Source organism: Mustela erminea, chromosome 10 (assembly GCF_009829155.1).
Source record: "Mustela erminea isolate mMusErm1 chromosome 10, mMusErm1.Pri, whole genome shotgun sequence".
Classification (NCBI taxonomy): domain Eukaryota; kingdom Metazoa; phylum Chordata; class Mammalia; order Carnivora; family Mustelidae; genus Mustela; species Mustela erminea.
In genome coordinates this window covers 9,744,587-9,760,527 of record NC_045623.1, presented here as the reverse complement: position 1 = coordinate 9,760,527, position 15,941 = coordinate 9,744,587, and the positions used below count along the sequence as shown (strand labels likewise).

Below are 15,941 nucleotides of genomic sequence, written 5' to 3'. Positions count from 1 at the left end.
CTTCAAAATATGAAGCTTAGGCTTCACATTTTATATGACTGAAATGTTTCTTCCTTCTGTGTTACTCCCCATGCCTATGATAAATCAGAAATATCATGGAGCAAAATTCGCTGTCATATTACCAATCATTATGGGGATAAACTAACTTTAGATATTAAACAACTTCAAAATACTATTCCAGGCATTACTCACTCATTACAATCAGTTCCAGAAATAAGTTTTGCACAAAAAATTAACAATATTCTGTCTAATTTAAACCCTTTTACTTACACAAACTGGTCTTGGCGTTATAGGTAAAATGATTATTCTTTTTATTGCTATAATCTTTTTATACTTAGTCCTCAGATGCACGCAAAAATCCCTCCAATGACTGATGAATCAAAAAGTTACAAAATCAACTTTCCTACTTCTGCACCAACAAAAAGGGGGAAATGTAATTGTCCCTCAGAACAATGTATTACTTAAAATATAACCCATGAGAAATTCTACTAGTTACCAAGCTTGGTTAGATACAGCCTCAAGAAAAACACATACTGGCAACAGGCTTCTGGGGGAGAGGACGATATACGGCCTTGAAGCCGAGCAGCTGGGGATGCCCCGCCTGCTCAGGGTGGACCGAAGCCGGCTTCATTTCCCTGTTATCTCCCCTCCCCTCCGAGAGCCCTGGTGGCTAATTAGATTAAGTCCTTTGAATCTGCTTGTTCAACTATAAACTTTATACTGCTTGACCAGACATATTTTGCCTTACTTCTGGTTTATCTACAAGGCATATGATTAATGGTAGCCTTCTTCCACTCTTCTGATTACTGTCTGTCTCTAATAAAAATGGGACCGGGGAGTCGTTTGGGGCAACAGTCTTTTCTACTGTCGTCCCCTGCTCCCTTTCTCTTGCAGCTGACGTGTTTGTGCCTCATTCTTCTCCCGTGTACTGTCAGGAAGTGGCATATTTAATTTATTTATTTGACAGACAGAGAGAGTACAAGCAACCAGAGCGGCAGGCAGAGGGAGAGGGGGAAGCAGGGTCCCTACTGAGCAAGGAGCCTGATGTGGGACTGGATCCCAGGACCCTGGGATCATGACCTGAACTGAAGGCAGACACCTAACTGATTGAGCCACCCAGGCGACCCAACCCTGCCTACACTTTGAAAACACATGCTTCTGGAGTATCCTTTATTTTAAAATAAATAAACAAATAAATAACTTTTCATTACAAAAATAACGTGTTGGTTACCAGGATTTCTGAGTTCACAGAAGATGGTAAAATAAAAAGTACAAATTTTGAATCAGCCTCCTTGACATCTAAATTTTGAAAGAGGAGCACTGTTAAAAGTTCAGCATGAATCCTTCCAGACTTTTTCCCATGTATACACTAATTATATAAGGTGATGTGATACAGTATAATTGTCACTTTTTGGTCTTCTTTATTTGAACCATTATACCATATTTCATAATGTGAATCTACCATCATTTTAGTTGTTTGCAATTTTCTGTTTCAAAAAAATGCTATGACAGACGTCCTTGAGCAGAATTTTTGCACATTTATTTAAATATCTGTGTAGGATAGTTTCTCAAATTAAAATTACTGTGTCATATATATATATATATTTTAAAGTTTGCAGAAATTGCCAAATTCCATCCCCCATGAGGTATGGCTTTATAGTCCCTTCAATATTGTATGAAGGCACATGTTTCTTTCTATAATCTGGTCAATAATGTAAATTATTATCTTTTCTAATTTTGCCAATCTGGTGGTGCTAATGGTATTTCACGGCTATATTAGATGTCCTCTCATAAGTTTATTGACATTTCTTCTATTAAACATTTCTTCTACAAACTGTTCATTTGTATCTTTGCCCACTTAAAAAACTGAGTTTTCTTTTTTCTTACTAATAGGTATAATTTATGTTCTTGGATATTAATAATTTTTCATATATATTGCAAATATTTTCCACCATGTCTTTTCCCTTTGTCCATTTCTTTGCCTATAAATAAATGCCCCATTTTTATGTGATCAATTGTGTCCAGCGCAAAACTGGACATTTACTTTGGAAATCTGTCATTGGGTGTCCCTTTTTGCCGTGGCTGGCTCTGTCAGTGCATTTTTTTTTTTTCCTGAGCGCATCCAATACCTCACTTTTTTTCGCTCCCTGAATCACAGATTTCTTCCCTTTTCCCCTCTGAGTCCTCTGTCACTTCCCCTTTTCTCTTTATCTCTTCCTTTCCTTAACCATCTGTAGTATTAACCATCGTAAATGCTCTGAATGATTCGTTCTGGTAGTTGGATAGTATTCCCCAGCTCTATTTTTGTTTGCTTGGGAACAGGTTCTCATTTACCTAACTGAATTTCAGTGGAGTTGTAACATGTGTGCTGAATGTAAGATCTGGGGATTTCAAGCATTTACAGCTGAGAGTCCATTTATGTGTCCTTTTAATCACAAAGAATTTTAGAACATAAAAAACAACTGTTTTAGAACGGAAAAAACAATGTAAAAAACGCCTTGTTGGAGGCAGCATAGGGGAATGGATAGAAGCAGTCTGCGTGGTTAAATTTGGCTCCTTGCTAACTGAAGGGGGATCCTGAGTGATTTACTTAGCCTCTAGGTTCCTTTTCTCTTTGGTGGGGTAACAAAACCCACCCAACTGTTGTGAGGATTAAAATGAGATAAGAAGACACCCACGCATGATAAACACACCTGCTTTGGTAAAGGAGCCCATCAGCAGGTTGGTTTGCTGAGTGTGTGTGTGTGTGTGTGTGTATGTGTGTGTCTGTGTGTTTTATGCTAACTGTAAAAGAAGTAAAAAAGAGGCACGTGGTTCAGCTCTCAGAGGGTGGATTCCTCTGGTCTCACTTCAGTTCCTTTTGCAGGAAGAGCTTAGAGTCATAACAAGGAAACTAACCCTAAAGATGAGCCTCGCCTCTCAAGTCTTCACCAGCTCCCTTCTGATTTTCATCGTTTCTACCAAAGGTAAGTTGGTGGGGGTCTCCAATGGAGTGAGCATGCTAAAGTGAGCCTGAGAGTCAGAGGTCGTGGCCCCACTTTCTCTGGCTGTGCATCTCAAGATCTCAGGAACTGTCTTGCTTTTTTATAGGTGCAGCCCATGAACACAAGGTTGTCTGGGGTACCCTGGGTCTTGACTTCGAACTGAACATTTCTAATTTTCAAATGAATGATAGTATAGATGATATACGATGGGAAAGCGGAAAAACCAGGATTGCACAACTCAAAGGGGGCAAGTCTAAAGAGGCATCTGGAAAATATAAAATATCAACAAACGGAGCTCTGAGAATTAAACAGCTAAAGACAGAGGACCATGATACCTACAAGGTGACTATATATGATAAAATTGGAAAGAATATCTTGACCGAAACATTTCAATTGATAATTCAAGGTAAGTCTTTGTTCCCCAAATTCCTCCATCCCAGTCTGGGTGCCCTTTAGCAAGTTGGGGAATAGCATTTATGGAGTGGGTCCAGCCTGATCTTGGCCTTGGGGGCATCCCTAAAAGAGATCTAATGCATCTCTCCCACCTCAGTGAAGGCTCCGTCCTGTGGAAGAGATGGAGTCTCCATGTGGGGAAATACGCAGTTGATAGAACCACAATTCTCTTCGCCTAAAACGCTCTCCTCACTGGTTACGGGGATGTGATCTGCGTGTAGAACCTCCTTTAAGGTGGCATCAATCAGGAGGAGAGGAACAGGTGGGCAGAAGGGAAAAGTGGTCATTTTGGGAAGATGAGGAAGGAGCAAGCTGGGTGTGGGGCAGACTAACTGGAGAGCAGGAGGTCTTCCATCCACAGAGATGTTTCAAACCAGGGTGCCCTGGAAGAATCATTATATGGCAGGAAGGGGCTGGAAGTTATGAATTTAAAGATGAACAGCCCTTGGTTCAGATCTGCTCACCATCAGGGTGATCAAGAGAGGAAGATGGCTTTTGCTCTAGCTGTAGAAAACACACCAGGTGTGGCCATATGTATGGGATGCCCTGGGAGAGCTGGCCTGTGTCCTGGAGACAAGCCAGGGAGCTGCTGCAGCCGCTGTCCAAAGGAGGTGGGGGGGTGGGGGGGGGTGGGGGCGCTGCTTGGGGATTCCAAACTCAGGTAGTCTGTTCGAGTCAACAGAGACTAGGAAAAGTTACTGGGGCCAAGGGCCCAGCCTAGACCAATTAAATCAGAATTTCCCGGCATGGGTCCTGGGCATCAGTAAAGTGCTCAAGCTCCCCAGATGACCCTAATGCGCAGCCAGAACCTGAGGGCCCCTGGAGTCGATAAGGGGTGTCTGCAACATAAGAAAGTAAGATTATACCTAGGACACTGGGCGGAGAAAAGATGGGCAAGATGGTTTGGGTGCAGGAGGCTAGGAAGAGAAAGTGAAATGGAAATTACATTGAAATTCAAAGTCTAGGAACACTTGGCCGGGGGTGAGAAGAAGTGAGAAGGGGAAGAAGCATCTGGAGACTGGAACGCCCGCATGAACACAAACCAGAGATTCAGTGGGCAAAAAACAGTATTTCTGTGCTTCACACAGGAAATGAGCTAGAACCAGGGCTGCGTCCCCCTCCCAGGATCACCCTCCAGCCCTGCTCTCAGCACACGGGCCTGGCAGCAGACTCCGCTCCAGCGATCCCCGATGTGCCCGTTCCAGGGGCAAATGACAACTCTCGGTACCGTCCCCCGCAACCTTGAATGGAGAGCACATTCCAGAAATGGGGCGGGACGGAGAATGGAGCGGGAAGAGGGCTGCTTCCAGGCTCTGGGAACCCAGATCTCATGACTCCTGTCCATATGGGCTCCAGTGCTCCCTTCTGGAACATGAGCCTCACATGTCTTGTCTAGTAAGGCAGTGATAAGGGCTTACCAGCTTGGTGTCAAGTGCTTTGCTCCACAATCTTACTTAAGGTTCCTGACAATCCCGAGAGCTAGTTGTTATTATCCTCTTATTATCTACAGGGACACAGAAGTGACTTCTCCCAAGTCTCACAGCTTGACAGGAGCAGAGTCAGGGTACAAATCCAGGGCTTGTCTTAACAAGGGTAGTGACATTTTTTTTTTTCCCCCTCTAACAGCTTTAGTGAGCTAGAATTCACATACCAGAAGTTCACCCACTTAAAGTGTACAATTCAACGGCTTCTGGTATATTCACAGAGTTGTGCAACTGGCACACAATTGACTAGAACATTTTCATCACCCCCAGAATAAACCCCACATTCCTTGGCCCAAAGACAGAGATCTTTCTGTGACACAACAGCCGCCTGCTGAGTGTGTGTCTGTGTGTGCCAGTGTCACACAGCATCTTAATTCAGTGTGTGGTCTGGTCCCCATGACTTGCCACATGTCTGCTCTGAGTCTGCTCTTTGTAATAATTACTCCATGGGATATTCGATGAGACAGCTAAGCAAAGATCCCAGCACCTCGGACCCAATACCCATTGTGCAGTGCCAATGCCCTCCCCCACCCCTGCTTCTTCATGCTTTTCGTAGCTTTGGTCTCTGTACCTGTATCTCCTTAATGAGGGCACTGCTGCCACTGGCTGAAGAGGCACTGGAAACCCTCTTAAAAGCATGTGTTAGGGGAAGAATGAATAAATCCTAACAACCTAGAACTAAGGAGTTCTCATCGATGTGATGTGCCCTCCCTTGATCCAGCCATGCCCCTTCCGGGAAGCCACCTTACAGAGAGAGCTTGTCCAAAGACATGGCTTCAAGAGCCTGCTCATCGTCGTGTGGCTTATATGAGTGAAATGCTGGAAAGGATTGCAAAGTCCCCAGTGGTTACAGACTTATTCATTAAATTAAGAATACATCATTTAAAAAGATGGTAGAGGTGAATATTTATTGATGCTCATAAAGGAAAGAATTTCATAATAGATCATCTGTAAGGAGGAAGTACGCAGACTACAAAATCATGATCCAGTTTTAGTTTTTAAAACATTACTTATGTGGGTATTATATATAGAAATCACCTTGTAAGGATATACATAAAAATATTAAGAATTATTGGCTCTGGTAGTAGAATTGCATGTGATTTTTTAAAAAAGATTCTTTTATTTGAGAGAGAGAGAACACATGAGTAGAGGGAGGGGCAGGGGGAGGGGCAGAGGGAGAAGCGGACTGATAAGCAGGGAGCCCCACGTGGGGCTTGATCCCAGAACCCTGACATCATGACCTGAGCCAAAGGCAGACGCTTAACCGACTGAGCCACCCAGGCGCCCTTGCATGTGATTTTTAATCTTGAAACATTTTGTTGCATCTGATCAATCTTTACAATGATTGGATGTCACCGTTATAAATAGAAAAAAGATTCATTCCATTTTGAAGAGGCAAGTAAACACCTTGATTTGACCCCTAGACTCTATACTGACTGCCTTGTAGACTCTCCATCTTCTTCGTTTTGGATCACACCGAATCTTGGGATGGGAAGGAAAATGAATTTCTACATGCAGATATACTAGGGCAGAAATGAAATCTGAAACCCATTTCTCTGTGCGCTGAGTGGAAAGTCCATGGAGAAGATACGTTGTCTGGAAGGCAGGGAGGAAGAGAAGCATTGAAAAAGAGGCCATCTGGCTGCATAATGAATGGAGAGAAATTGAGAGAAAGGTGGCAAGCCCGGGGAAAGTAAGGGTTATACGGAGGACAGAAGAGAACAAAAAGGAGGAGGTCACAGTAGCTAAGAAGTGGTGGAGTTAGGATTTGGGTGGGCCCCATCTGAAGCCAAGGGCTTTGTCTTTCATGCCACAGCCTTGGCATATTATGGTGTCAGAAAAAGAGAGACAGGGAGTTTAGGATTATGAACATAACAGTGGCCACCGATAATGTCAGTACCTAACGATTTGCCCAGGGTTCTGTCACATGTTGTCCCTGTTAGGACAGGTGCAGCATGTCTTCCTTATTATCCGTCTCTTAGAGATAAGGTCCTAAGGTCCACTGAGGCACAGTAGAGGGCGGAGCCGCTTTGGGTGGGGAAAGAGGTTGGTGCCCACTCATCTCAGCCCAGCCCTCTGCTCCCAAGACCTGATGGATGAGTGGGGGTGGGGTTCGTTTGGGACCAAGATCCCAGACCCCACATGGAAGGATGCCTCCAGGCTAGGGTTCCTATGCTGCTTTGAAGCACTGCCCATGCCTCGGGCTTGTGGGAATCAGGGCATGTTAACCACGGTACCCATGCTCCTGAACTTGGACTTGGAGGAGAGGGCTCCTCCCTGATCTGTCCTTTATTAGTGGATGCTCTTAGTCCACCATTTAACCCCAGGTCTTGGGTATGGCCTCTGTAAATGACAAGAAAACATCAACCTCTTCTGCTTGTTAGGATTAAACGATATCATGTAAGTGAAAACATTTTAAGGTATAAAATAGCACATAAACACTTGCGATATATATATATATATGTGTGTGTGTGTGTGTGTGTGTGTATATATATATTTTTTTTTTTACTCATGTACTGTAGCTATGAACTTCACACAAAAAAAAATGTGTGCTGAATGTGCTATATCAAAAAAAGAAAATAAAAAGGATTTTTAAAAATAGCTACTGGTCTTGGAAACTGTTCCCTGGTCCCAAACTAACTCTGTTTCCCCACCTCTGTTAATAAGTAGGTCTACTAAAATTGAAAAATTAGCTAATATGAATTGGATCTTTTTTTTCCCCCCCAGAGGCGGTTTCACAACCTGTGATGTTCTGGACTTGTACCAATAAGAGCCTGACCTGTGAGATAAGAAGTGGCACTGGCCCCGAATTAATCCTGCATCTAGATAATAGACTAGTAGTTAATGCTATGGCCAAAACTGTTTCTCGAAAGATTGCCATGAACTGGTGGATGACCAACCAGAGTATGTTATTCAACTGCACAGCCAAGAACAACGTCAGTGAGCAAAGCAGAACGATGACCATCAATTGTTCAGGTGCGTGGCAAGCACTGGTCAGAAATCCTGAGCTCAGTTCGCAAACACAGTCTACCAGGTCCAGGGCGGAGACTCACTCTAGTGCCTGGGTCTCCAGGCTGGAAGGCAGCCTGGGTTCAGGGTGAGAGCTAAGAACACACTTCCTTCTAGAAACCTCTAAGGGAAGGCTTGGAGGACACAGAAGGTGGTCTTCTATGGTTAACCATCGTGGGCTCCACGGAGCATCATGTCACCTTGGAGAATTACAAAGATCCTCTTCTGGGAGAAAGAATTGCCTAGTTGAAGAGCTAGAAGGAGCTGTAGAGGTTATCTCATGCAAACCCCCATTTCCCAGAGGGGTCAACTGATTTGCCCAAGGTCCCTCAGGTAGTCAATGACCAGGATTGTAACTCCCAGGGTAACGATGGGAAAGGGAGCAAAAAAGATTGCTTTCCAGAGGGGTGATGGGCAGGACCTCCTATCAGGAGCCAGAGTAGAAATCCAGAAGTGAGGGGCATGGAGAGAGAATGAGCTCAAGGCCAGGGAGGATGGTAGACACGGTGAGGCAATGTTCCTCTTGCCATAGAGCTGACAGCCCCATGTCAGGAAATCCTGAAACCCAGGAGTGTAAGCTCATCCCCCAGAGTCCTGCTTGACGTGAGTCCCGGAAGTGAAGTGTGAGAGGCAGCCTGCTGTAGGGGGAGCTCTGGGAACCAGAGGCCTGGACTTCTAGTTCATGTCTGTCCAAATTCAGTGGGATTACCATGTCCGAGTTCCTTCTCCTCTCTGGGTTTCAGCCTCCTGGTCCACAAAGAGAATGAACCACGTGATCCCTCAGTCTCCTCGTCTGGCACTCTGTCTGCTTAACCCTTCTGAAGGGAGACTGAACACGGAAATGTAGTTCCTCAGCCAGAGGCCCTGAGATTCTACAGGGACGATGGCTGCTGAGTTACCTCAGGTAACAGCCCTGGAGCTGGTATGGAATCAGACGTGAGGCTTTCTTATATAGGCCTTGAAGGAGTTATCTGCCCCTGCACAACAAATTATCTTTGTTGGTGGCTTAAAACACCAGAGACTCTCTTGCAGTTTCTGTGAGTCATGAGTCTGGGAGAGTCTTCCCCGGGCAGTTGTGGCCCTTACATGTGGCTGCAGCCAGGAGGCCAGTCGGGACCAAAGTCAGGTGGGCTGGGTCCAAGCTCTGCGCAGGGAAGACCCACATCAGGGCTTGCTCTCAGGGACCGTCGGGCCGCCTCACAATATGGCTACTAGCTGTCCTCAGGGCAGGTTAAGAGAAAGCCTGAGGGAGTGCCCAAGGCAAACGCCAAGGTCTATTCGTAACTTAGTCTCAGGGGTACTATCCCATTACTTCTGCCATATTCTGTTCTTCAGGAGCGACTCAGTAAGCCCAGCCCATGTGCATAAGAGTGGGTTGTACAAAGATGGGAATACCAGGGGCCTGGAGGCTTTGGGGGGACATCTTGGAGGCTGCCCATTGCACGCTTAGAGGGGTATCACTTCACCCCCCATGTCAGCCCACCAGCCATGACTCCATAACCCCCCATCATGAAGGCGCAGTGAGCAAAGCTGTCCTTCCTTGACTTCACGGCCTCTTTTCTCCCTTCCGGGAAGGACATACTTCTACTAAAAGTTATTCATTGTTTATCTGAAATTCAAATGTAACTGCATTTCCTGTGGTTTATTTGGCAACCCATTTCTTCATGTTTATTCTAACCAGATCCCACCAGTATAGAAATCTCTGTGCATCGGGGATGGGGGGTGGGGGGGGTGGGGGAGGGGCACGTGCTTTTGAAGACCCTCAAAGGGATCACCTTCATGGTCCAAGTCGGGGAGAGGCAAGGAAAAGATCACCCATTTGACTCAGCAAAAGCGAGCATACCCTTGACACCAAGGCACTGAGGGAGGAGCAGGAGTGGATACAAAAAGACCACCTTATGTGGACTCATGGGGGCATGACCTCCATGAGGGCATGCAGGAAGTCATAGGCTTGGATTTAGAGATGGTGAGGATGTGGTTTTGAATGATGGAGCCCCAGCTTCCTCTGAGACCAGCTGGAATGTTCCCTGCCGAGAGCACCCCAGGGGCCGTGAAGGGCCCTGCTGGACAGACCTGTGAATAGACAGTGTGAGGCGTGCCTCCACTTCCATGAGTGCCCCCAGACAGAGGTGTGGGGCCCCCCGGTGCGAGGACTCAGAGTTGCTGAGCGGAGGCTGCATGGCCCGGCCCGTGCTCTCTGACCTATTCCCACCAGGTCAGACCCTGGGAAGGTCAGCCGGAGAGAGACTCCTGCAGCCCCTGGCTCCAGCCTGCGGAGCCTTCAAGGACCCCAGTGCTTTCTTGGTCCCATGGAATGTTCTAGTGGAAGCACCTCTGTCCACAGAGCAGGGGAGGTGGTGTGACTGGTAGGCTGAGAGGGGCGGAGAGGAAATAAGGTGAGGAACGAAAGTGAGAATTAACAGACTGTTGCTGTTGGAAAATCTGTTGGGTTTGGTTTGGGGGCCTCTGGCTTACTCCCAGGGCTCATTCCGGGATTTGCGTGTATCGGGGCCTTCCGAGGGATGTTTGGCTGGAAGAGGGTTTCCTTCTGATGCTGGCTGAGCTCCACTTTGTCGACTAGATGCACGAGTCCCCTGACACCCGGCCCCAGCTGCGGCCTCTCTAACTGCGCTTGACTCACCAAGGCAGGCGGCCCAGTCCCTCTCCTGGGGACACAGCTCCCAGAAACACTGGTGCACAGAGCTCTACTAAGAGCCAGAACTCGCCTCTGTGTGTTGTTTTACAGTTTACAAAGCACTTTCACATCCATTATCTGATTGACCTCCAACAGCCACCCTGTGATGCGAGTTTCCTGATCTCCTTTGTATGCCAAATGGACCAGGCTCAGAGACGTGGAGTAGCTTACCAAAGTTCACACAGCTCCTGCCTAGATGAGGCAATGGCTTCAAACCCATTTCTTTGTACACTGAGTGGTTACCCTCATTGAGGTGCGGCAACTGAAGGTCTGCAAAGTGTCCTTTGATTGTCCTTCAACTCCTTCTTAGAGCAAAACTTCTGTGACATGCTCCTTGAGAGGGGGCCAGAGGGTGATGGGCAATGCCCAGCACACGAAGAATTTGGCATTTCCAGCGCAGAGCAGCAGCCCCCCACCCCAGGAGCCATCGGGGGGGCTTATCCCAGACTCTGTGCCCTTTCAGAGATCAACACAACCAACAGCTTTCTTGAGTTTGGCTTTTCTGAGGTGGAAAAGCGCCAGGAGGCTCTTTTATCTCCTTCACGTGGGAGGTGGAAGTCCTTGGCCAGAGCCATGAAACAACCCCTCGGCCCAGGGCCCCTCACCTCTGTCCATTTCTGTCCCTCTCGCAGCAAAGGTTCTGGACATCTATCTCATCATTGGCATCTGTGGAGGAGGTCTCATCTTCTTCGTCTTTGTGATACTACTCATTTTCTACATCAACAAGAGGAGAAAACAGAATGATAAGAGACATGGTAAGGTCCCCCGCTTCTGTCCCATAGCAGGCCCTGAGCAAAATCCCCATGGAAACAACTCATGGGGATGACACTGCAAGTCTAGAAGGAAAATGATGGAGATGGGGAGTTTCAGAATGTCAAGGGTTATCACCGGCGGTTACAGGTTTTTCCATTCTCTGGTTAGCTTGATCTTTGAAAAACAAATTCTCCATGGTGACAGTGGGAGAACATTGAGAAGCCGGATCCTGCTTGGCCCCTTGGAATCCACCACCAAGCCTGGCTCGGTTGAAGCCCTGTGTGGACATATTTTGAATGACCCACACATCTCTACGTGGGTAGAATGACTGGCTTCAAAACATAAGCAAACATCTCTTCCTCCCTTTAGGCGGGGGAGGAGGGGGGCAAGGTGTGTTCAGAACCACGCTCCTAGGAACACAGGCAAAATTTCTGGGGCCCACAGGGCACATGAGGTCTAAAGCCAGGGAGTTTTACCCCCCTTTTCAATTCGGTGCTCAGAGGGGATGTGCTGGCGCTGGGACTATTTCTTCCTCAAATCAGGCCTATCCAACAACCCAGCAAGAATGAAAATGTCATGCTCATAAGTAGGGAGCTGGCTCCTGGAGCACAGGCCACCCAAGACAGTGAGTTCAGAGAATGGCACAGGAGCTGTCCCTGCAGACTCTGGGGGTGCCAGGACCCCATGCTGCAGGTGGGCCCCGCAGGGTACATCCAGCCACAGCAAGACAGGCAGCCAGGCAAGCAGTCCCCTCGGATTCTGTGCAATCTGACATTCCTAGCAGGACTGGGTCCTCTCGGTCTGGGTCTCTCCCTAGAGAAGGCCCAGGACGCCCATGGCGGTGGCCTGCAGCACCACCCAAACAAGGACCTGGGCTGAACTTGCCCAGGCAGGGGTGGTCTTACGCCCTCTTTGGACTTGGCTTCCTTACTTCAGACTTCGCACCTTGGGTCCCCTTCGGGTCACTGCCCCCAGCGTGGTGCCATGTTTCCATGGCCATCTTTCCAGTACTCTCTGTCCAAATGGAACAGAATTCCTTGTTAGTCCTGTGGGCACCCAGGGCTCCCTTGCCTCTGTGCCCTGTTCAGGCTATTTTCTGTCCAAGTCCTCTTGCAAAAGCCCTTCCTCCATTGCCTGAGGGTCAATGATCACATAGTCCTCCAAGCCCATGACAAGGCAATTCCAGCTTTCAACACAATAATTAGCTCACGTTGACAAAGCGATCACTTGGGCCAGGGACTAACCTCTGCAATATAATGCTTTGCATTCATTTTTGTATCCAACTTCCCAAGTCATCTTCTGAGATAGATAATACTCATACAGATGACAAAATTTAAGCTCGTTGTGGTTAAATGATTTCCCCCAGGTCCTATGGCCAGTGGGCTGAGTCAGGACTAGGGTGAGACAAACAAGGAGTTCCAAGCCATTGAAGGAGACATTCACCCTCAGCCCCCACTCTGCCCTTGCTCACCCCTGGAAGTGAGTGCCTTCCATTATGTGCCCTGGCTCCCTTACTCGCTTCACCCTAGCCTGGGCCCTGGGTGCAGAACCAGGAGGTGAGATGAGGGAGGACACTAGGCCTGGAGTAATTCCCGGGAGCAGACATTTGGGCAGTGGCCGTGACCAGGGTGGGCACGCTGGGCCCTTCCCTGGTCCTGCTCTGCCAGGCAGGGTGCTGAGAGCCACATCTCACCTGTCTGTGCAATGCAGCCTGCGGGCTTGGCCGCTTGGCCGTCCTCGACTCCTCCCTCCAGAGCTCATGGGACTCTGTCTGCACCTCTCTGGTGACTCTGGGCTCTTACCAGAGACTGACATTGTGGTTCGCAGTCCTGCTTCCAGTCCCTTGATTTTAGGCTTCCTGAGGGCAAGTATCTTGTCCGGTCACTGCCTTGTATCCGAGCCATTGCTGCTACTTAGCAATGGCTCCTAAATCTAGAAGGTGGGCAATAAATGTGTGAAGGACTAATGTACAGAACAGGGGGTGAACAGACTCCCAAGCAAATGGGCAGCCCGAGCTCCCTCGCAATGAAGGAGGCTTCTCCAAAACCACATGGCGGGGAACTGGACTTGGTTGGGGTCAGAGTCCTCTCCACAGCTTCCCGGGCCGCCCTCAGCTTCCTTGGGGGCATCAGAGATGGCGTAGACGATGTGTTTTTCTCTTTCTGTGCCCTTTACCTTTTGTGCTTAGAGCACCCTGGCCCTCCTGGGTCACAGCCACATCGTTGGACTCTGAGTCTTCATGTGGAAACTGCCGAAGGCCTGGATTTCCAGCCCTCAGAGGAGGCTGTGCTCCTGACATCCTCACTAGAAATTACAGGACCATGTTCTGAGGGGACCAGGGCTCCTAAGCTGAATATGCCCATGTCAACGCGAGGGACACTTCACGGGCCCCAGGAGAACATTCTCTTCCTAACTCCCTCGGGAGCCCTGCAAGGAAGGCTTTGGACAGAGGGACTGGGACACCATCCTTGGAGCCCAGCGGAGGCTGGAGGGCCAGAGGGACCCTTCAGTCCTAGAGAAGCTGAGCCTCCTCATGCATTCCCTGTGTAGTTTGTTTGTTTGTTTGTTTTAAGATTTTGTTTATTTATTTGACAGAGATCACAAGTAGGCAGATAGGCAGGCGGGGGGGGGGGGGGTGTGGGGAGCAGGCTCCCCGCTGAGCAGAGAGCCTGATGTGGGGCTTGATCCCAGGACCCTGAGATCATGACCTGAGTCGAAGGCAGGGCTTTAACCCACTGAGCCACCCAGACACCCCTGCCTAACCACCCCCACCCCCGCCGTGTTATTTTAAAACATCAAAGGAACAACCGCATTATTGGGAGTTATGGGCCCATCTCCGTGGACTGCTGTCACATATCATGGAAAATCCCAGAGGGGTGATAGGCCAAGAAATTCTTGTCCTCCCAAGCCCAAGAGGATGGAGCTTGCTTATGAATTTCTGAGAAACTAGCAAGTTTCTGAGGGCTAAAGGGCCCGTTGCCTATATTCCAACCCCTCACCAGAATGAGGGCTGTCTTAGAGCAAGAACTGCATGAAAGGCAGAGCTCACAGGAAAACCCACCTGAAAGCAGGTGGCCACTAACGTCCCCTCTGATTCTGGAGCTCCTATCCCAAGAGCTCTAACCCCAAGGTGCTCTTAGGGCATGGTCTCCAGAGGCAGGGCTCTGAGATCTGAGCGCCCTCTCCATGCCCGGGACAGCCAGGCACAAAGGCCTCTAGCTGCCTCTTTGCCTCTGGTTTCCTGAGTTCCCGAAAGCCTGGGGCTCTCACTTTACCCTGCTGGTAGGTGCTTCTGTCTCCCCCGCAGGACCTGGAAATTGTATAGGGTTAGAGTGGCTTCTGCTTCCTCACTGCTTCCCCCCACACAGTTAGCATGACATCTCGTAGGTAGGTGCTACACTCAATAAATCGTGACCTTGACCCTGTCTCACCAAGAGAACTCTCAAAGGTTTTATTATTGCAGATGAAGAGCTGGAGGTAAGAACATGCAAAGTAACCTCCAAGGAAAGACGCCAGAAGCCCCGCCAGGTTTCAGGAGCAGCTCCTCAAAACCCAGCTGTGTGCCAGCCTCCTCCACCACCTAGTCATCGGCCCCAGGCCCCTTGTCCTCGGCCCCCACCTCCGAGCCACCGTGTCCACCACCACCCGCAGAAGAAGGCTCCTCCTGCGTCGGCCACACAAGTTCACCAGCAGAAAGGTCCTCCCCTCCCCAGGCCTCGAGTTCAACCAAAACCTCCCCACGGGGCCACTGAAAACTCATAATTCTGTCACCTGGCATGGTGCTCCCTTCCTCAAATTCAAAGAGATAGGAACTGTTCTTTCCCATGAAGGCACGGTGGAGTTTCCCCGCCACGCAGGATCTGCACCTGCGCTTGTATCAAGTGCATTCTACGGTTTAGGATTATCGCCAGCTGGGCTTGTGGGCCAAGGCTGTGCCCGCATCTCCCAGCTCCTCCACGTGCACAGACACCTGGAGCCTCTGGCCTCCTCCCAGATCCTCATCATGCCAGGAAGGGCTAGCAATTCAAGGGCTAGCATCGCGATGACGGGCCACCGAGCACAGAGTTCTAGACCTCTCCTCGCCTCCCCTTTGGCTCATGCACAGACAGGAGATGTCTCGCCACCCCTGTGGCTCGCTGCAAGCGGCCAACCTGCCTGAGAGAGACTGCTGGGTTTCTACTGTGCCTAGTGAACACTTGTCCACCATCTTAAGGGGAGAAGTGAAATAAAAGCTTTGATTTGACCCAGTGTCTGCTCATTGTAGAAAGAAACGCTGCAGCAAGCTGCTGGGTGAGAAAGAGGTTGGGTGGTATGACAGCAGGATCAAGTTTGGTCACCCCGGTTCACCTGGACCACCAACTCCCCCCATCACGCCACCAGAACATGTTCCCCAGGTCTCGGCTGCAAAGCTGGCCCAACAAGCTATTGGTAGATTTGTCTAATGCATTGAAACCTCTACATGCAGACTGTGACCAAGAAGCACCAGCAAATGTTAATTGTTTGGGTCTTACTTCCTTGACGGTTCAGACCTAGTCACAGTGGTCTGTAGAATCATCCTTGGTA

The 15,941-nt window shown here is 48.7% G+C and overlaps 1 protein-coding gene across 1 annotated transcript; it reads left to right on the top strand.

The window, feature by feature from the left end:
• The first annotated feature begins 2,843 nt into the window (after positions 1 to 2,843).
• Positions 2,844 to 15,621, top strand: CD2 (CD2 molecule). Its single transcript, XM_032302299.1, has 5 exons — positions 2,844 to 2,966; positions 3,091 to 3,390; positions 7,649 to 7,897; positions 11,258 to 11,380; positions 14,842 to 15,621. Exons 1-5 carry the CDS (start codon positions 2,906 to 2,908, stop codon positions 15,138 to 15,140), a joined length of 1,032 nt encoding a protein of 343 aa, XP_032158190.1. The 5' UTR covers positions 2,844 to 2,905; the 3' UTR covers positions 15,141 to 15,621.
• Positions 15,622 to 15,941: the final 320 nt, after the last annotated feature.